Consider the following 23,578-nt stretch of genomic DNA (forward strand, 5'->3'; position numbering starts at 1 on the left):
ACATCTCACATCTCCACCACAAAAGAAATCCAAAGCTGTTCACACAAGTTCCAGTAAGGCCATGATGACCTTCTTCTTTGACTTCAGAGCATCCTGCTTGTCCAGTTCCTCGAGGATGAAACCGTAATCAATGTGTAGTGCTATGAAGACACTTCACAGAAACTGTGACATGCCATAAAGCCAAAGTGCCCAGGAATGCTGTGAGACAAGGTCATCCTGTTGCACAATAATGCACACCCCCACAGTGCCAATCAGATGAAGGCTACACTTTGGCTATGTAGTTGGGAAACTCTGCAACATCTTTGTACAACCTGGATCTTTCACCATGTGATTTTCAGGTCTTTGGGGACGTGAAGAAAGACATATATGGACATTGGATTCAGTTGGATGAGGAAGTGCAACAGTGAGTGTGGCTGTAGATCTGTCAGCAGCCAATTATACATATCGTAATGCCTAGAAATGAGAAACATCCTATCCACAATCCTTCCTAAACTGCTCCTCCCACTGCTGGAGTGTTATTCCATCCTTCTTCAGATTCCCCACTTCCTTTTCCCTCTCGTTCATTCCAAATGACATAACCTCTCACTCTAGTTGTGTTGCAGTGCGTGAACTATATAGTCAGTTGGGGCATTATAGCTGTACAGTTTTGTGGTTGTGTGTTTTAAATTAGATTTACTTTCATTCCAATTGATCCGCAGTGAGGAGGTCCTCCAGGAGGTAGAACATGTCAGAAAAACAATAATACGTTACAGATATTTACAACTGAAACAAATAAGCTAATGTACCTTCCACAGGTACCAAGTAGAATGATTGTCATTTTTTTTAATGGACACTATACAAAAGAATCATTTTACAAACACTAATGCACTGAATTTAAAATAAAAAAGTTTTTTATTTGTATTTTATTTATTTATAAGGTCTGTACTCTACCTCTCAAGTAGGATTTCAAAATCTAGCAAGGATATATGACTTATTTATGCGCCTGTCAGTGATGCAGCAGCTCAACTATTCAGTGAGGTGTTACTTTTACTAATTAAAGTATGTATGGAACTAAGATATATTACCCCAATCATTTCATAAGTGTCAACAGACATTCTTGTCATACCTCAAGTAATTTATTAATACATGTATAGAAATACTGTGTCAATGAATAGTGGCAAAAGATGTTTTTAATAATACTCCTGTTTATTGTGTATACTTACCACCATAGTCCCAGAATCCATAACAAGTACTTTATCAGAATCCATAATTGTGTTCAGTCTGTGAGCAATTGTTATCACTGTACATGCCTTGAACTTTGTACGGATTGTGGTTTGAATGAGTCCATCAGTTCTGTGCAAACAAACAACACTGTAAAGCTAATGTGCTATGAAGTTAATGTTACATACTCTAAAATATTTATAAATACATTTATGTTAAGCATACAATTAACTTTTTAAGATTTTTGAACATGTTTTGTCTGTTTTAAAGACACATCAATGAAAACAACAAACAAACAAACACACTTAGATCAGAGAAATATATATTGGCAAGTCAGCCAGTAAAGGCAAATTCTGTTGTGCTGTTCAGTTTGGCAGCACTGACACAGTTGTGAGATGCCTTAACCTCACTGTTGTTTTTCTGCATCTGCTCTGTCGCTTCAGTAATTAGCTCTGCTTATAGTGATTGCAGTGTATTTTATTATAACTGTTGTCAGTATGCACCAAGACAGAAACGAGGGGATTTTCAGTATTTACAAAAATTACAGGAGAATGCCTATTTTTAGAGCATGGCAAAGCACATAAGGAAGCAAATTTCAACTTGTGATAGATGCAGTAGTGTAAAAATGAGTGACTAAACTTGTCTGAGACAAATGCAAAATATAATTGCCTAAAACATAAGAGTGTTATTGCTGTTTATCTTTGTGGTCCACTCCCAATTTCAAGAGTGGATACAGTTTCCTCTTAGTGATGACACATATGTTTTCCAAGTCTGTTAAACTTTACCCTGTAAGGAAACCTATCAGTCATGCTATAATGTGAAGGATAGAGGATAAATACATTACACAATCAGGGAAACTTCAGTCTATCCTCTTTTTTTTCTTTTTTTTATAATGGCCCACAGTTTATTTCTAAAAAGTGGAAATTATTCATTAGAAGAACAGGGATAAAACATATTCAAATTTTGACATACAATCCATCCAGTAACCCAGCAGAAAGATATGCAAGGGAATTAGGGAGACTGTATTGAGGCTACTGTAGTTGGAAACACCCATCTTGGATTGAACATGTTGCAAACTTTGAAGGTGTGATAAAAAGTCTGCTATATTCTTCTACAGGTTTCTCTCCGTATAAAACAATGTTTGACAGGAGTCCAGAAAATATTGCAAATGAGGTTATTGAGCTCCCTGCTTGTAAACCAATCTCTCATCAAGAAAGGGAGCAAGAAAAGGTGAAGCTAGAAAGAAGGCATCAACTCATCCACATACAATTTGGCAAGCATCTAGCCTGAAAATTAAGACCTCTAGCTGGCAAAATGTTCTCTTATGCGAAGAGCTCATTGCACATTATAGAATACACAAAAAGAGAAACAATTTACCCAAGGACATTGTGGACAACTTCCATGTGAAGTCATTCATAAACTTGCCAGTAGATGAAACTGTTCGCTTCCTACAAGAGCAAATCCTGCCAGATATATGTTACTCCACTGAATTATGTTTGTCTTAAACATATGTCAAATGGCAAGTAGTGTGCCTTGAGCAGACAGACAGCATAGCAATTTGGTCTCCCCATCCCCATTAGTAACCAACATATTTGTAGATGCCTTCAAAGCAACAGCATTTTGTTCTGCTCGCTTATGCCCACAATGCTGGTTCTGGAATGTGGGCAATATGGTCTCATGGTGAAATGGAGCTACACAGGTTTCACAAATGTTTGAGCAAATGTGCAGGAAGATACAGTTCATGCTTGAGGTAGAGAAGAATGGTGTACTTCAAGAGTATATAGGAAGCCATATATATATATGAAGCCAAGAGTATATAGGAAGCCAGGTATTTCCATGCCGAAACCCACCACCAAACAATGCAAAACAACTCTGTTATCCATTCTTTGGGTACCTGCACATGGCACCTAAGTGATTCTGACAACATAACATAGGGATGTGTAGCACATTCTTACCAATGGTTGCAACTATAAGTTGCAATGGCAGTGACAATGGCAGTGGAAATCAACAAAAGAAAGTGAGATAAGCAAGAAATGAGCAAACTGCAGCCAGCACCATGCTTACCATACGCAAAAAACGTCACTGACCAGATTAGAAAATACCTTCGCCAGATTGGTGTCCAGCCTGTCTTCTAGAGCAACAGCAATACCCACGGTGTGCTAGGCTCACCAAGGACAGGGCAGGTGCTTTGCACACTGCAGGTGTGTACAAAGTGGAGTGTCAGTGTGGAGAAGCATAATGCTGTGGGACTGGTGGGCCAATAGCAATGCACATGTGGGAACATATACACTACACTCATCTGGGCCGACACAACAAATCCCCCACTGCAGTTGCCAAGCACCAGCAAGACTGTAGCAAGAAAATAAAATTTAACATAACCTGCATACTTGCCAAGAACATGAGTTTGGTGAAAGGCAAGATCAGAGAAGCCATCAAATTACTTAAACACACTACCAACATGAATAGAACAGATTGACTCAGACTTGCCCCACTCATGCTGCCAGCCTTCAGGGTCCAACGGGCCAAACCAACAGCACAAGATATGTGCACTACTGGTCAGTAACTGCCACAGTGAAGCTTGCATCCAGCAGAAGGAAAACAGGAGCCCACACCTCATTTGATGATGGCCACAGGTCATGAGACACAATGCAGGAAGCAGTAAATGACAGCAGATCCCCTCTATCACACTGACCTATTACTATGACACCTTTCCCCTTAAGAGACCAACTATAACAATGATCTTTTAAAATTGTGATGTAATGCCATGTTCAGTGAATAGTAAAGACAAAATATAATTGATTCTACACAGCTAAATATGCCACTAGATCCAGAAGATGGCCAACGTAACTGTTGCTGAAGTGTTGGTTTCTCCAGTAATTTTTTTTTATTTTGACATTATGATGTGGTACCACACTCAAAAAACTTTTATGACAACTGACTCTAGCCACAGAAGCCTTTGCAATTATATGAGGGTAAAAGTTATACTGATAAAGAGGGAGATTTAGTAATAGCAAAAACACATGAGAGACAAAATTAATTACATCATATTGAAGAAATTTTTTCATATCCACACTGGACATTTTGAAGTTGTCAAAAAATCCTCAACCAAATAGATGTATGCAAGTCTACTTCAGATCTAGGAAGCTGTTTGGTCTGAGGAATATAACAGCTTTAAAACATTATGTACAAAAGGTCTAATTTTTTTCCACTGGCATTTGATGTCTATTATATGGAAAAATGAAATTTAAACACATGATCTCAGTGGGCACACACTCTTTGAATCTCATGTGCCTTGCAATGTTCATTATTCAAGAAATTTCATCTCACAGCGCATTTATGCAGACAAGAAAAAAAGTTCCTGGATTTCCTATTTAAAAATTTGCTCTTTTTCAGGTGAAAATACACTGCACCTATGATGAAGGCGCATTTTTTCCCATATTGACAATATACTTGCCTTTAAAGCTGTAAAACTTATCAGTCCTTTGAATGGTGACAGGTTTATGCACCGGCATAGAACTTCGTGGCACTGTAGGAAATGAAACCCAGCAAGAAAAATGTGTTCTGGAAAGATTGTTGATGTGCAGCAACATTTACACTGTGTATATTCACATTACAAAACAATAAACAGAAATTCCACTGGATATAGAACAGTAGCTTCCAAAGCACTGAAATGGAGACTGCAATGCACTTTTATCAGCCAATCATAGCTCATGTCATGTGATCTTGGTAGCCAATGACAGCAGGTATTCATAGCTTAGGAAACACGTTATAGTCAGCCAATAGCAATATCACTGTTAAGTAGCATGAACACACAAATAGAAAAAGTTAATCATTTAAATTAATATATATACAGCATAGCTGCAAGAAAAGCTAACCTATCCCGTGTAATATTGGTTGTTAAAATTTTTTTGCTGCCCCGCCCCCCTTCCAGCTGCCCCTCACCCCACCCCCCCAACTCCTCCTCCCAGAGAGTGTGATTAGGGTGGGTCCTAAGAAAACAGCTAAAATTGCAGCAGCTGAATACTTCTGGCAAGCCCAATGAATAAATTTCACTGCTGTAGGTTACCTGGCTGAATTCATGTTCTGTCGAGCACTTTGACTTTTCCATAGAAAAGCCAATTACATGGGCTATTGCTCAAGAACTCACTTCACCCTCTTTTTGTAGGGTAATTATATTTTTGCCATTGTTACTGCATAATTTGTAATCTGTGAAAGAACTAAAATAAATACGAAAAAGTAACCTTGAAACTTGGTGTTTTTCGCACACATTACCCTTTAAGATATAGCAAACACAAATGTGGCCCAAAATGTTTCGAGTGGCTGGTCATCAGTGTTAAGTTTTGAATGAGAGTATAATGCTCTATGATTTAAGAAAATCATCTCACATTCTCGCGTGTAATATAATTCATCTTGTGTAAAAGGAAATTTACTTTGAAAGTAATCCTTCTCAAACCATCATTCACAATAATTTCCTATGATCTGTTAGATATGTAACCAGTTCATCGATAAAGACCCATGATAAAGATGCATCAAAATCTGTTTGTTGTTACCAAGTACTGCATGCTCTTTGACATATTTTGCTGTCAGCAGATGCTTGTTTGTGCACTGTTTTGTTGTTGTTGTTGTAAAGGGTGCATTTTCTTTGCAACCATAGTTTTATTTTGGTGTTATTCCTTCATTTATGGTTTCTGTTCTTACCAGTCAAAATTACAAAAAATTAACTGAAAACTTAACTAATGGAAAATACCCGAAAGTCTAAACAATTCCTGAGTTTCTTCTGGATTTCTCCTGGACGAAAAAACTCCCAGGTTTTCCCAGATTTCCCAGTTGTTCCAGGTTGTATTCACTCTGTTCCAGCATTTCTTTATTTTTGTTTTTGTGCATGTGTGCTTTCAGCAATGGGAAGACTACGTTTTTAAATAAGGTGATGTGGCAATCTGGGCTACGTTGCTGAGAAAACAATTACTGTCATAGGACAGAATAGGATATCTGGAAAATTAAATCATACAGGAAAGATCTGCTGAAATCATGGAAGCAAGCATGAAAGGATGAAGAAGGACTTCCATAACCAGAATGAATCAAGATACCAAGAGTGGGACAAACCAATAAAGCTGAGGAAAGGTTAGATCTTGTCATTCAAGAGAAACCTCAGGAACATCACTTGCAAAGGAAATCTTTTAATATTTCTTTGCCAATTTAAATGCTTTGATATGATTATTTTAATGCTTTGATGCTGACATGTGTAATTATTTACACACTTGGAAATATAGAATCTTGAAGAAATTTAAACATTGTAAACATTGTGACAAATATGGTTGTATTCTGAACAATGAAATTCTAACCTACATGTGGAGTAAGTTGATAGAATCCATCTGTTATGGAATACATATGGAATTTTAGGGGTGTGTTGTAACATTTTAGGTTGGGTATTGGTTTTTTCAATAAAGAATCTGGTCTGGTATCAAACACTACCTGTTACTGTGAATCGGATTCTTTACTAACATTTTCTACACTCAGTTGGTGGAATATGAAATATATAACTTACATAATGAACTTTAGAAAACTGTCTTTGACATCTATACTTACAGCACCATAATTTCCTGATTGTAGTTCAATAGATAGCAAAAAATTGAAGTTTTGTTAACAAAGCCAAGGTAACAACTACATTTAGTCTTATAATTGTCACAATATTTGTAAGAGACTGAAAGGCCATCTGAATTGTTACACAATATTTATGAGACACAACTTCGTATAATACGCTACAAATCTGAAAACTGAAGATGAAGTATTTGCAAAGCACATTGAATCTTGTCAAACGTGCTGTATTGAGTTCTTATTAAAATATTTCATGTTTTAATTGCATTGTAACACTAAAGCTACAAAATTATTGATGTTTGAATTCTATCTGAATGTTTGTACTTTTAAAATAATACACAACACTTGAAAGTCACTTTCTGAGAAAAGCAATGTTTCAAACATTAATTTGTGTAGCATTTTTCAAAACAATTACTGGTTTATGTACTACAAGCACAGAAAATATAAATTGTATGTTTCTGAAATAAACCACTTTCAGCTGTATATGACCTTAACGGGAATATGACTGGTTTGTGTTTCCAAAACACATCTTCAGGTGTACATACGTCAGAAAAACATTTTAGTCCTGATATGGAAAGGAGGGGTCTCAACCTGGGACCTTTGCATTTTTAATAGTACTGGGCAAACAGAGAAGGCATTTGAAGAAGAACACTTGCACGAACACCTGTAGCAACCCCTATTTACTACAGCCAAACAAGCCGTAAGCTGGAGAGCACTATTTGTCCAAAAATATGGGCACCAGGATTTTATAAATGGTTCAAAATATTATGACCAACTGTGGCTATAGTTTCAGCATGAATTGGTATCACCTCAGTGGGATTGAGGAAAAAGATGAAGTACTCAGCAAACACTACAAGCTAAGCTGTTGATAGTGCCTCTGCTGCCACTGCCGCAAAAATCACCATCAGCCCAGCAGGTTTGCTGCAGATCATGTATGGCATACCACTCCAAAGAAATGGGAGGAGGGAATGGGATGGGTTGGGTTGTTTGGGGGAAGAGACCAAACAGCAAGGTTATCAGTCTCATCGGATTAGGGAAGGATGGGGAAGGACATCGGCCATGCCCTTTCAAAGGAACCATCCTACCATTTGCCTGGAGTGATTTAGGGAAATCACAGAACACCTTAATCAGGATGGCCGGATGCAGGATTAAACGGTCATCCCCCCGAATAGTCCAGTCAGGAGGAAGGGGTGTATGTCACCTGCGTGGCCCCCTGAGATCACTTCATCCATAAACCTGATAATGGCAACACAGCTGATTGCTTGTTGGACACCAAGAATTGGCAGTACACCCATGGATTGTTCTGTCAGTAAATACAGCAGGAGCACCTAAAGAGTCACATGTTCTAATCTCCCTTTCATCTCAAACAGAAGGTCAAACTGACAGGTTTTTTTTTTTTTAACTATGTGAAACAATATCAGATTATCTATGTGTCTACTACGCTGCTACCACCACTTAATGGGTACATGTATTTCACATGTATATATTTTCAAGTAGTTACACCAAGAAAATCTGATCTCTATAGTCAAACATAAAGTGACGCTTTTGAGAAGAAAATCATAACAACTTACTGTGGATCAACATTTGCTGTAGCCTCATCAAGAACAAGAACTCTGTTATTTCTCAGGATTGCCCGAGCAAGGCATATTAATTGTCGCTGTCCCACACTGAGGTTACTGCCTCCTTCATACACCCGAAATTCCAAAGAGTCAAAAGCATCCTTGAGCTCTACCTAAATATTTGAAAGAAAGTAGTTTTTGTAAAAATAGAAATACATAAATGCAAACAATATTTGAGATAAAAGAAAGGTATCAATTAACTCACTATCACATAGTACAATTAAATAGTACAAGGGTCACATACATTATTAGAAAGATACTGAATCACTAGTTTTAGTAACTATCATGTAATTCACATATCAGCAAAAATAAGGACAGAAACCTGAAACAAAGTGTAATAAGTGCAAATGTACCATATTTATCACTTCACTGTTGCTTCCATCTTCATTCATATTCATCATTCTCCAGCAGTTGTACATTTTAAATATTTTTCCCTATTTCTCACCCTCCCCTTTCTCCCAACAAAAGTAACCCACACTTGAGAATAGGTAAATTTGGCAAAATAATTATTAACTGCCTTTATATAAATAAGGTGTGTAGTCATGGAATATATTAATAATATTTTACTAATACTTAGAAATAATGGATTATGTTATGGCTCATATAATAATTTTGCTTGAAAAGCTTAGCTGCTGTAAGAAGAATGTCAGTAGATGCAAGATCTACAAGATATGTGTATCAATCTCATGTGCTTCTAAAGGATTATAAGACTAGTGTATTTCCTAGGTGGCCTGTTTAGTTCAAACTTCTAGAAAATTGAAATGCTGGGTACCTGGCAAGAAGCTAGCGTGATTCTTATGAACCAGTATGCTATTGGAAATTACAGACTTGGGTCTAGCAGTACATCATGGATTTCTGTTTTTGTTATAATACCTACTGTCACTAAGACATTACAGAGCTTGTTGATGAAATACTTTTGTTGTGTGTGCTATTGGTGTAAGTTAGTAGAGAAGACTAAAATGTATTTAGAGTGCATCAGTCATATGAAACTCAGAGTGGTGGTTAAGCCAATGAAACAGGGTGGATGTTAGATGAAGACAGCAATGAATAAAGTTGTAAAAATTCATACTGAATTCATCTAAAGTAATTAAAGATCAAACACTAATAAAAAGTTGAACAATAGGGATGGACTTCACCAAAGTTACTTTTCAGGCGCTCAAAAAATTGATTTAGGAAAATCTAAATCAGATTGACAGGATGGGGATGTGAACACTGCTTGTCCCAGTTATAAATCTACTGTCTTTATCACCAGACAACTCCAGTGGACTTAAGAAGAGCACATCAGAAGAAGGCATATCTAAAGGTCCTAATTCAGAAAGCAAAGGAAACAATTTACCTGGAAAAATGACAATGTTATCATGTCTACTACAAGCTAGAGTAAGCTGCTTCGATGGTATCCTGAATGTTTATTGACAATGTTAGCAGTTTCTGAGCAACTCATGTTGCACAAGAGTGAGATATAACAAAGAAGGTGTAATATGAGCATAAATGTAACAACTAAATTTGATGTGAACATATCACCAGATACATTTTCTTACACTCTGAGAGAACAGATCATTGTGGACAACAAAATTTAACATCTGGGGTATGTCCAAGAAACTAAAGGCGATGCTTGGAAATAATTTACAGGGAGTTGGATATCATTTTAATAACTTTAACCATGTGTTAATAGAAGATCTCAAAGTTTGTGCCAATTTTCTACATGTATTGAAGCTATCACAAAAAAGCCAGATTTTAGTTTTTTATGCTACTGTATGCATTTTTATATTTCACAGGCGAAGTTACTCTGTCATACATTCTATAGCATGAAATTTTGTACCGAATGAGTAGATATCTGATCTATCACATTAAGTGATCTACAAGAGCTTGAGATTTTTTTTTTTTTTTATGTTTACTAAAGTTATGCATTAGTGAGATTTTAGTGTGTTCCACAGATTAAATTTGGATTCTGTGAGAAGTATCCATAGAGTTAATGTTGTACAACTTCAAGTTGTATGTTTCAGGATATTTATAAGAGCCACATTCTGTTACTTCAACATCTACATCTACATACTGACTCTGCAAGTCACCGTATGGTGCATGGTGGAGGGTACCCTGAACCACAAATAGTCATTTCCTTTCCTGTTCCACTCTATATGCCTCCATATGAGCCCTAATTACTCGTATCTTATCTTCATGGTCCCTATGTAAAATGTATGTTGGCAGCAGCAGGATCTTTCTGCAATCAGCTTCAAACGCTGGTTCTATAAACTTTGTCAATAGTGTTATTCAAAATGAATGTCTTCTTTCCTCCAGGGATTCCCATGATAGGACATGCATCGAAGATTAAATTTTGTCCTTCAGAGAATTTCTTTACGTGTTTGAAACAAGTAGCTTTATATTTTACTTTGTGAAAAGATTCAAATGAAAGTTGCTAGTTAAAATGTAGTTTTGGTTAAGCTAACATTAAATCTAATTTATTTGATGCTATTTAGAAATGTTCTGGAAAACAACATATTTTTGTTGAATTCTCTATATGTCACACTATTTATGCTATAAAGGCATAGGTCTAGTTAGACGGGCTCGATGCCAAGAAGGGGGCCACCTGCAGCAATATATAAACCTAACACTGAGCCACAGTGTTGCCATCTGCCCCTCAGTAGGTGGCCTGATGCTTACTATAACAAGTAGCACTTCGATATGTGGCAAACGTGATTTTAGCAGCTACAGATGCACAACAGGCTTGCTGTCGTGTGTATAAATACTGCCTATCTGGTCGAGTCGGTCCTTGGTTCATCGGTTGGATTGGTGAGTCATTTACCATCATCATGCCAGCTTCTGTCGTGAGGCCACTACTCACATCAGACTGCTGCCAGCCAGATGCAGGTCTGGTATTTGCACCTGGGTGCCTCTGCTGTCTCACAGTGACCCAGCCACCAGAAAACCTCTGAGCTGCTGGGCACTCACTGTCACCAGCCGGTGCATCTTGGGCACGGCTGCCTCGCTACCAATGTAACGAAACCAGCTAGTTGCATCAGCATCTGACACAGAACTGGGTCACATTTTGAGGGATTTGTTGTTTTTTGAAAAGGAAAGGTCCAAAAAATTTAAAAATCTGATATTTTGTAAATAAAATGGTTAAAATTATTTTCACCATTGTGTTAGATATTTCCAACTAAAGCCTCTTTTTTTGTCCTATGTTCCTTGACCTAGATTAATAATTTGGAATGGGAACAGAAGATGAATTTCACAGGCTACAGAATGACATTCAAAAGTCGGGGGATGGTATCAACAAAATTATTATGCAATATCAGTTATAGAAGAAAATCAAAGATTAAATACTTTCTGATATTAGCACTTAGTTTAATTTTAAAATGTAGTTTAACTTTGTAATGAGCAAACTGATGTTTTATTATTATTATTATTTCTTTTCTTTCTCAGACGTTATGTCTGGTTAAAAATGGAATGTGACGCGGATCTTGATCGAGCGTGACTTCCTTTTAACTGTACAGTATATGTTACATTGCATTTAGGAACTTTCGGGTAATTGAACATGTATCAATAATTATAGATTTCTGTAGTTGTATATATATGTTTGGGTGTAGCTGTATTGCGTTGATGTACTGGTGGATATTGTGTGGTATGACTCCTGTAGTTCATAGGATAATTGGTATGATGTCAACTTTATCCTGATGCCACATGTCTTTGACTTCCTCAGCCAGTTGGATGTATTTTTCAATTTTTTCTCCTGTTTTCTTCTGTATATTTGTTGTATTGGGTATGGATATTTCGATTAGTTATGTTAATTTCTTCTTTTTATTGGTGAGTATGATGTCAGGTTTGTTATGTTGTGTTGTTTTATCTGTTATAATGGTTCTGTTCCAGTATAATTTGTATTCATCATTCTCCAGTACATTTTGTGGTGCATACTTGTATGTGGGGACGTGTTGTTTTATTAGTTTATGTTGTATGGCAAGTTGTTGATGTATTATTTTTGCTACATTGTCATGTCTTCTGGAATATTCTGTATTTGCTAGTATTGTACATCCGCTTATGATGTGATCTACTGTTTCTATTTGTTGTTTGCAAAGTCTGCATTTATCTGTTGTGGTATTGGGATCTTCAATAATATGCTTGCTGTAATATCTGGTGTTTATTGTTTGATCCTGTATTGCAATCATGAATCCTTCCGTCTCACTGTATATATTGCCTTTTCTTAGCCATGTGTTGGATGCGTCTTGATCGATGTGTGGCTGTGTTATATGATACGGGTGCTTGCCATGTAGTGTTTTCTTTTTCCAATTTACTTTCTTTGTATCTGTTCATGTTATGTTTATCTAAAGGGTTGTGGAAGTGGTTGTGAAACTGCAATAGTGTAGCCGATGTATTTATATGAGTGATTTCTTTGTGTATTTTGCTAGTTTCTGCTCGTTCTATAAAGAATTTTCTTAAATTGTCTACCTGTCCATAATGTAGGTTTTTTATGTTGATAAATCCCCTTCCTCCTTCCTTTCTGCTTAATGTGAATCTTTCTGTTGCTGAATGTATGTGATGTATTCTATATTTGTGGCATTGTGATCATGTAAGTGTATTGAGTGCTTCTAGGTCTGTCTTACTCCATTTCACTACTCCAAATGAGTAGGTCAATATTGGTATAGCATAGGTATTTATAGCTTTTGTCTTGTTTCTTGCTGTCAGTTCTGTTTACAGTATTTTTGTTAGTCTTTGTCTATATTTTTCTTTTAGTTCTTCTTTAATATTTGTATTACCTATTCCTATTTTTTGTCTGTATCCTAGATATTTATAGGCATCTGTTTTTTCCATCACTTCTAAGCAGTCACTGTGGTTATCCAATATGTAATCTTCTTGTTTAGTGTGTTTTCCCTTGACTATGCTATTTTTCTTACATTTGTCTGTTCCAAAAGCCATATTTATATCATTGCTGAATACTTCTGTTATCTTTAGTAATTGGTTGAGTTGTTGATTTGTTGCTGCCAGTAGTTTTAGATCATCCATGTATAGCAAATGTGTGATTTCGTGTTGGTATGTTCCAGTAATATTGTATCCATAATTTGTATTATTTAGCATGTTGGATAGTGGGTTCAGAGCAAGGCAGAACCAGAAAGGACTTAATGAGTCTCCTTGGTATATTCAACGCTTAATCTGTATTGGCTGTGATGTGATATTATTTGAATTTGTTTGGATATTAAGTGTGGTTTTCCAATTTTTCATTACTATGTTTAGGAACTGTATCAATTTAGGATCTACTTTGTATATTTCCAATATCTGTAGCAACCATGAGTGGGGTACACTACCAAAAGCTTTTCGGTAATCAATGTATGCATAGTGTAGCGACCTTTGTTTAGTTTTAGCTTGATATGTCACCTCTGCATCTATTATCAGTTGCTCTTTACATCCTCGTGCTCCTTTGCAACAGCCTTTTTGTTCTTCATTTATAATTTTGTTCTGTGTTGTATGTGTCATTAATTTCTGTGTAATGACTGAAGTTAATATTTTGTATATTGTTGGTAGGCATGTTATGGGGCAATATTTTGCTAGGTTTGCTGTGTCTGCTTGATCTTTAGGTTTGAGATAAGTTATTCCATGTGTAAGTGTATCAGGGAATGTGTATGGGTCTGCAATGTAACTGTTAAATAATTTAGTTGTATGTGAATGTGTTGAGGTGAACTTCTTTAGCCAGAAATTTGCTATTTTATCTTTTCCAGGGGCTTTCCAATTGTGTGTAGAATTAATTGCTCGGGTGACTTCATGTTGCAAAATTATCACTTCAGGCATTTGTGGTATAATCTTGTATGTGTCTGTTTCTGCTTGTATCCACCGTGCATGCCTGTTATTTTGTACCGGGTTTGTCCATATGTTGCTCCAGAAGTGTTCCATGTCTGTTATGTTTGGTGGGTTGTCTATTTTAATGTGCGTGTTATCTATTGTCTGATAAAATTTCTTTTGGTTTGTGTTGAATGTTTGGTTTTGTTTCCTTCTATTTTCACTTTTTTTGTATCTTCTAAGTCGTTTGGCTAATGCTTGTAATTTCTGCTTCTTTTCATCTAACTGCTCTATCGCTTCTTGTTGTGAGATTTTACCTAACCTGTTTCGTTTTTTGTCTGATATTTCATTTCTTATAAATTGTGTTAGCTATCTGATGTCTTTTCTCAGTTTTTCTATTCTGATCTGTAGCCTGTGTTTCCATGCTGGTTTTGTGGGTTTCTTCTGTTTGTTGGTTTGTTCTTATCTCTGCCTAGTGTGTATATTTAGTGTGGTGAGTGCTCCTATATAAACCAGTAGTTGTAACTCTTCCATAGTTGTATTTTCATTTATTTTGTTGTGTATGATTGTGTTGATAGTTGTTATTGTTGTTTTGACTTGTGGGTTATTTGGTGGTCTATGCAAGAATGGTCTAATGTCTGTATTAGTGTCTTTGTATTCTATATATGTTAGCTGAAATTTTTCTTCTATATCTGACATTTGTGTCACTTCACGTTCTATTTGTAATTGTTCTGGTGGCTGTCTTAAGATTTCATTTTCCTCTGATTGTTTAATTGATGTGTGGTGTTCTTTGTTTGTTTGCTCTGGGATGTTTGAGTCCATTACTGTATTTTCTTCTTCTTCTTCTTCTGATTGCACATTATTTTGTTCCAGTGTTTGTTGTACTTGTTGTTTGTTGTTTTCTAATTCTGAATGGGTATCCTGTTATTTTTGATTATTACACGGATCTGATCAGCTAGTCGTTGTTCTGTTAAAAATTTTAATTTCTGTTAAAAATTTTAATTCCGGGTATCTGGTAATAAATGTTGTGTATACTTGTGATCTGTATCCAGTTGTGTTGGTTCCTAGGTTTGTTGCTTGGTAGTAACAGAACATGAGGTGTCTATTAACTTCATCTGACCATCTCATCCTCTGTCTTTGTTTTCCTTCTAGAGTGGTTGCAGGAAGCATATCGTGCAAAACACCTCTATTTGGATTTAAATCATTTTCCGTGTGGCTAGCAGTGTCGTTACCATTGTGGACAGGCATAGGGTTCAAGCGTCACCCCTGACAATGACAGTGCTTGTCCGAGGCTTCATTAGTTCTGTCCTGAACCAACTAATCACACTAAAAGGGGGGTTAGCCCTATTAGTGGTTTGTTCTTTTCATTGCCTTTTACGACTGGCAGAACATACCGAAGGCCTATTCTTTTCCCGGGCCTCCACGGGGATTATTATTATTATTATTATTGTTGTAACAGATTATGATGTACAGAAACAGCAGATCACATATTTCATATCACCACAGACAAATTAAACATCACTGCAATTTAATGGTAATAAATAACAAAAGGACAAAATATGTTTTAGAAGACTATACAACCTCTTCAAGAGCACTCCATAGTTGGTGATCTTTGAACTCTTCAAAAGGATCCAAGTTATAGCGAAGAGTTGCTGAAAACAGAACTGGTTCCTGAGGGATGATTGAAATTCGTTTCCTGAGATCATGTAAACCCATAGACTGTGTGTTAACATCATCAATATAAATAGCTCCTTCAAGTTTGGCCAGTCGAAATAGTGCAGCAATGAGAGATGATTTTCCAGCTCCAGTTCTACCAACAATGCCAACCTGAAATTGAAGTTAGCATTTTTTTAATGTTATATTTTAACTAATATGGACTCTGTTCACTTTCTCAGCCATTAATATTAAATGACCACTTGTATATCATAACAATTATAAGCTAAGAAAAATGTATATAACTAAATTTCAACTAGGCACAATACATATAATTCACAATTTTGCACAGAATTCCACAAACTGAAAAATAGTCTTTTCAATGAGATGCAAGAAGTAAATAGCATCAAGTTCTTAGGACTGCATATGGATCATAGTCTTTAACTCGAAAACCCACATCCTAAAGTTAATGAAGCACTTTATTTCAGCCGCATTTTCAGTATGCAAGATCACAGCAACAGGTGATTTAAAATTGAAGGAATTGATTTATTCTTCACATTTTAATTCACTAATGGGTTAAGAATAATTTTTTGGATACCAGTAATTCAAATTACACAGATATTAATATTTGCAGAATACAGAGCAGTGTAATCAGAATTATATTTGGTATTAGTTCTTCAGCATCCTGCTGAAATATTTTCAAATACTTGTAATTTTGACGACTATTTTATAATACGTACATTCATTATGTAAAATGCTGATAGCATATTTCGCTTTTCTAAAAAGTGTTTGTTGGTAATGTGGAGTTGAAAACTGAAATTTATCTTTAAATGCAAACATTTGAAGTTAAGTATGCTTGTGACTATTGTGAATGTCAACTGAAAATAGAAATTTTGTAACCAGTCATATTTAATTATATAATACTTCCCACTACATGTTTCAGAGAATTGTATGTCCTCTATCAAGTGAGTTAATGCCAATTAATAACAGTTGTATTTATGGCACATACTGTATACTGAACCAAGAAAAAGTTTAGCTCAGTGTATAGTAACCTGTGAAACAGCAATATGAATAGTGCTATATGATTTTCAGGTACTATATTTATGTGGGTATACTTAAATTTATTCACTGGTCAAAATTAAAAGTTTTATTCAAAAGATAGAGTTCAAGCTGTTGTTTAAATTCAGTAAGGTGAACTATAATGCATTCATATCCCACATTGAGATATTTTCCGTCTACATATAAATTATGATTACTTCTTGACACATGGTGTCTGTATATGTGTGGATGGATATGTGTGTGTGTGCGAGTGTATACCCGTCCTTTTTTCCCCCTAAGGTAAGTCTTTCCGCTCCCGGGACTGGGATGACTCCTTACCCTCTCCCTTAAAACCCACATCCTTTCGTCTTTCCCTCTCCTTCCCTCTTTCCTGATGAGGCAACAGTTTGTTGCGAAAGCTTGAATTTCGTGTGTATGTTTATGTTCGTTTGTGTGTCTGTCGACCTGCCAGCACTTTCATTTGGTAAGTCACATCATCTTTGTTTTTAAAAATAAGTAATAAGCTTAGCATAATGCTTGCTTAAACAGCTTCCTGCAATAGTGTGTAGGAATATTTATGATTATGATGGCTCTTTTTGTGTGAGTTGAAAACTGTATTTGTTTATAACTGCTTATCCCAGAAGATGATGTGATGTGTCACAAGTGAATCAAAGTAGCACAAGCAATTTTTATATCCACAACTTCACCACTCTTTCTTGGTTTAGTGTAACTGAATGCGTGTGTCTTTTTGATGTTGAATGTCAGACAATTCGAAGTTATCCACTCTAGAAGATCTGCAAAGTTAGGGAAGCAGTGTTCAATTCACAGCTAGATAAAGCATTCATCATAAGAATGGTGTGGTCTACGAGCAAAATGAAATATATCTTTTCTGACATGTACACCATGTAATGTCCTTTATAAAGATCAAGAGTAGTAATGATCCAAACACAAACCCAACATAACCTCACAATTCATGTTATCCTAGACAGAGGTAGCAGCTGTCATCTGCTGTCTGTCATCTAGACACAATCTGAACCAAAGCCCTACAAATCATACTGAGCCATAATTCTCTGGCATCTTGAGTAAATAGTCAACAGATCAAAAGTTTCACAAAAGAATCCAACTAGCAATCTTCCATTGTTTACGAATTCTAGATGTATATTACAGATGAAAATAATAATAATTACTATTATAATATAATAATAATAATGACTTTATTGAACATCAGATGACACAAGAGCAATTTTTCTGAATTCATCAGTTTGTAACAAGTGAATATACATATGTCCCTATTTTTTCTTGTTATGAACAATGATGTAACAAGACAGGTTTACAAGTATTTTACTTATAGGTGGGGCTTGTTATGAAGGTACAGAGCTTTTCACCTTAGTGACTAGTATTTTAGTTTAGTTATTTAATAAATGTCTGAACAAAAACTGGGTGAAAATATTCTGGCTTTAAATTTTGCAGTGGTGAGAGATGTGACTGATCTCAGTATGTATTGGCAAGCTTCAATCCTGTATACAGTGGGTTTCTTTCATATGATGCAGTTCTATGGCTTATGAGATGGACTGGTCATGGCTTCTGTGTTGTGTTTGTGCAGGTCATAATTTACATTTTGTTTAAGTGTTCAGGCCAATGTGATTGATTTAACTCAGCACCTACAAAAGAACACTGAAGGAACATATCATCTCTGGATGTTGGTGGTATGAGGTGAAGCAGTACTTGCATTTAAATTTGTAGCCAAATGTAAATATAAAGTTGTAAATGGGGTAAAACACTTCCTTTTGCATGTGGAAACAAATTTACTGAAAGAAGGAAAGGGAAACAAGTGCTGTGCTGCGAGTATGGAAAAGAACATATGGACTAAGTGTATTTCTTGCAAATATGATTTAAATGAGTTTTCACTATGTATAATTGTCTCAACTTTATGCAGTACATATAAACATACATGATCTAAAAACACTAGTTTTCACTTTATATAAATACATTTTAGCATTTTCAGCAATATGGCAAAAAAAAAAACTTAACTTTGTTTATTTTCCTCGTGTATCCAACACTGATGCAAAAATTAATGCAGGCTATTAGAATATACGGCAACGGCCTTGCCGCAGTGAATACACCGGTTCCCGTGAGATCACCGAAGTTAAGCGCTGTTGGGCGTGGCCGCCACTTGGACGGGTGACCATCCAGCCGCCATGCGCTGTTGCCATTATTCGGGGTGCACTCAGTCTCGTGATGCCAAGTGAGGAGCTACTCGACCGAATAGTAGCGGCTCCGGTCAAAGAAAACCATCATCACGACCGGGAGAGCAGTGTGCTAACCACACCCCTCCTATCCGCATCCTCAACCGAGGATGATACGGCGGTTGGATGGTCCTGATGGGCCACTTGTGGCCTGAAGATGGAGTGCTTTTTTTTTTTTTTTTATTAGAATATATCATCATTGCAAATATGAGATGGTACTCATGTACTATGGACTGCTTATCATGCGTTGCTGTCATCCAGTATAAATTACGGAATAAAAGTATGGGCTGACACGACACAAGCAAACCTTTACAAACTTTTGAAGTTACAGAAGAAAGCTTGAAGAATAAGTTTTGGTGCAAAATCATGAGACTCATGCCGTGATATGTTCCTTAAAACTGGGATTGCTATTGATTATCTGCTATCATTATATAAAACAATTGTTATTATGTATCACTGACAAAATTTCAAAGAAATTTGTTTACTTTGAATAATACTGGCAACATGACATGTCTAATATCATTGTGGAATATGATCTATGGACAAAACAATCAACTATAACTATAACTATTTAAAATTATACATATTTATATGAGCTAAAATCCCATCTTTCGAGATTAGATCATGGTATGAGTCTCCTGGTTTTGCACCAAAAATCATTCTTACAACTTTCTTCTGTATCTTTAAAAGTTTGTAAAGGTTTGCTTCAATTTTGTCACCTCATACTTTTGTGGCATAGAGCGCCATAAATATCAATATTTGTTCAGTGCGTAAGTGTGCTATCTTTGAGGAGAGGGCTTTGGGCAGGATGTTTGGACGCTAACGAGAGTTAGCCTCCGGACTTGTATCTGTGTAGAAGCGAAGTGTGAATAAATCTGTATCTGAGAGAATCCTAGTTGTTTACCTACAACTATTGCATAATCCCTCACTGGTGACCCCATTTTTTGTGTAATACGCGTCCCAGTTACCGTCCGAAGGTTATTTACGCACCTACCGCGTCGGGTTTCTCCGCGATCGCGAGGGCCTTTGTTCAGCTCCAGACAATGGCCTTTCAGCACTCACCGCCACCCGGATTTCAGCAACATCTCTCCAGCACTCCTGCTGTTGTAGTGGACATGCCGCAAGAATCTTCGGAATCATTCAGCCAGAACATGCAGTGGAATTCATCGAGTGCCGCCAGTTTCTTCCAACCGCCAACGGTCGTGGACTCTGGCTTTGTTAGCCTAGACCTTCCTACGTGTTCTCCACAGAGTGTTGGTCGGAACATTCCGACTCCTGTGTCGAATGCACAATTCAATACAGTTCGTGGCGTCGAGCGAGGTTTTGCTACTTTGGAAAACCCAGTAGTAAATTCAAACTCGAATCAGTTCCTGCCACGTGTGTATCCTTCCACGCCGGCTAGTCAACAGGTGTTCAATGCTCGCCAAACAGCAAATATGACACCGTGTGTGCATCCTAGTGGACGTGTGTGGGATCCTTGTGTTGCTTCTAATCAAGTCAACAATTCTGTGCTGGACAGTAATTACTCCGACATCTACAACCAGCCCCACCACTCACGGTCAAGTGAATACTGTGTGCATAACGGACATTCACCGGCGTACTTAAGTACTTGTGGCTTCTCTCCGAGCTACCACGTCAATGAGAATGCACATTTTGACTACAGTCCTCACACCGTTCGAGCGTCCGTCGCTTCTCAGCCCCCCCCCCCCCCCACCCCCCCCCCCGGCGTCTAGTGAATTTCATGATTCCCGCATTACGGAATGCCAATAATTCGGACTCGCTATCTTCTGCATGCTCTACTTCCATCCGAAGTGATGGGTGCACCTCTGCAGTGACTGCAGTGCCGAATCTGCCGAAATTACCAGACTTCAAACCTGCTCACCCGGAGTTCTGGTTTAACCTGGTTGAGCAAACATTCAATGTCTGTGCTTTGGACGACGACACGCGCTTTGCCTGCCTCATGAACCATCTTCACGACCGCGTCGATTTAATTTACGATCTGGTCAAAGCACCCCCCCTAGCAGCGAAGTATGCTGTGGCGAAACAGATGATACTGGAGCGCGTCTCCAAAACCAGGAGAGAAAATGTGCGACAGCTCATCTACGAAGAGCGTCTCTGCGACAGGTCTCCGTCCCAGCTGTTGTGGTGCATCCGTCTTCTCGTCAATAAGCAAGTTATGCCTGATGACACGCTCGCAGAAATCTGGACTGAAACGCTGCCTTTGCCTGTCCAGACTGCAATCTCTGCGTATGAAGATAGGCCAGTAAATGAACATTTACGCGCTGCCGTCAGAGCATACTCCGCCAGGCAACGCGAGCTTCGTGCACTGCATTCTGGACGTGACCGCACTAAGACGCACATACTCCGTCACCTAGCAACTACCCACAGGAGCACAGGCCCGCCCAACCATACTGTTTCTTCCACGCAAGATTTGGGGAGCAAGCTCGCAAATGCCAGTCACCGTGTTCTTACCCAAACTCCAACCGCAGATAGGCTACAGTGCCACCTCCTGCGATGTAAACAATGGGCACCATCCCACGTTGCACTCCGTTTCGGACAACAAGTGTGGTCGAGTCTATGTTCGCAATTTACAATCAGGTGTATGTTTTCTGGTAGACACTGGGACAGATGTCTCTTTGCTGCTGGTTCGCCTAGCAACCAATAAAGTGCAACCACACAAAACAGTACTTCGTGCAGTGAACTTGTCTACCCTACAGTGTTCGGGTTCCACTTTGTTTACAGTGAAACTTTCGCCCGAGTGCAAACTGGAGTGGACGTTTCTAGTGTCAACAATTGAAGAACCTATTCTCGGAATTGATTTCCTCAAGCACTATCAGCTGTCACTAGATTTTGTGCAAAAAACTGTGTTTTAACCCCCCCCCCCCCCCCTTAACAAAAATATTCCATTCGCTCAGCCGAGTGACAGTTCGACTAACACCAAACATGTGTGCTGTGCTAAGAAGTGTGTAAACCTATCCTTGGAGCTATAATCTTGGACAAACAAGTGGCTAGTGGAGTGCGCCAAGTCTTCGAAGTTGCGGATGGAATGTATGGAAATACTGCTGCATCTCCGCAACATACACCACGAGTTGGCCTCCACACAACAACGCCTCGCGGCACTACAAGCAGACGACTCGTCGGCTACAGACAAGGTCAGTCCGTGCCAATCTGGTGTTCCCGTGCCCGCGCACGTTAACGACAATGTTGTGAACTCTGTAACCTGTGTCAGCACCCCATTTTGTAATGATAGTGTATGCCCGAGTTCTCATGCTCCTTGCATTCCGAATGGACAATTAACTTTCCAAGCTCGTGGCAACGAACTACGGCCATCTGCTGTTTGGCTACGCCCACTCGTGCCTACAGCACTCGTAGCGGCACGGCCCGCTACCAAGAACCAGTGTACCAACCTCGCCCATGTTAACACGCGTGCGGCCTTTACGCAGCCTACGAGCGGTTGGCACACCTGTACTTCCGTGCCCTCAGCGCCACAGCTTTGCCCGTCCGCGACTGCCTGCTCCGCTTCACGGACATCTGACTGTCGTGCCGCGACACATATTGCAGTGGTCACTAATGGCACAGTTCATCGGTTACGTCTAACCGATGGGCCACCCATATCGCAATGCCCATGCCGTCTCAAGCCGGAATTTATGAAAATTGCAAGAGAACAATTGGATGATCTATTACAAAAGGGAATAATTGAACCTTCTTCCGGTTGCTGGGCTAGTCCTATCCTGTTTGACCAAAAGAAAGACGGTACTTGGCATATGGTCGGAGACTATAGGCGTTTAAATGCCTGCACCATCATTGATAAATATCCAGTCCCACACATTGCAGACTTCAATCATGCGCTCGCAGGTGCAAAGTACTTCTCTGTTTTGGACTGTAAGCACGCATTTCATCAGATCCCTATGGCTCCGGAGGATATTGAAAAGACTGCCATAACCACTCCCTTCGGGCTGTTCCAATACAAATTTATGCCGTTTGGGTTGAAAAACGCCCCCCAAACGTGGCAGCGTTTCATCAATCAAACTTTATCCCATCTAGACTTTTGTTTCGTATACATGGACAACATATTGGTTTTTGCTTCTACTTTGGAACAGAGTGAGGAGCGTGTTCAAGTCGTGACAGATATTTTAGCAGCCGCTGATATTGAACTGAACAATAAAAAGACTCAATTGCACCAGTCATCCGTCACATTCCTAAGTTATGTTGTGTCATTGGACGGTCTGACACCACCACAGGACAAGATCAAGCCTGTTCTCGAGATGCTACGCCCTCAGACCTACAGGGAATTATGCAGGTTCATCAGAACAGTTAATTATTACCGAAAACATTTGCCAGCCACTTCTGCGGTGCAGGCTCCTCTCACAGATGCTCTCGTTGGCCCACAAACTTCTGGCACCCGCCAGGTACCACGGACACCAGACATGGACAAGGCATTTAACGAACTCAAATAGCTGTTGG

General features: G+C 38.3%; 1 protein-coding gene across 2 annotated transcripts in view; it reads right to left on the reverse strand.

Annotated features, from left to right (window-relative positions):
- LOC126163187 (ATP-binding cassette sub-family C member 4-like) overlaps positions 1 to 23,578 on the reverse strand; it is a 310,113-nt gene that overhangs the window by 6,421 nt on the left and 280,114 nt on the right. For both annotated transcript variants that reach the window (XM_049920140.1, XM_049920139.1), the window contains exons 21-23: positions 15,759 to 16,004; positions 8,367 to 8,527; positions 1,203 to 1,332 (exon numbers count right to left, since the gene is read on the reverse strand). In XM_049920140.1, coding sequence (XP_049776097.1) covers positions 1,203 to 1,332; positions 8,367 to 8,527; positions 15,759 to 16,004 — 537 coding nt within the window. The remainder of the gene's footprint in view (positions 1 to 1,202; positions 1,333 to 8,366; positions 8,528 to 15,758; positions 16,005 to 23,578) is intronic.

This window comes from Schistocerca cancellata, chromosome 2 (assembly GCF_023864275.1).
Source record: "Schistocerca cancellata isolate TAMUIC-IGC-003103 chromosome 2, iqSchCanc2.1, whole genome shotgun sequence".
NCBI lineage: Eukaryota > Metazoa > Arthropoda > Insecta > Orthoptera > Acrididae > Schistocerca > Schistocerca cancellata.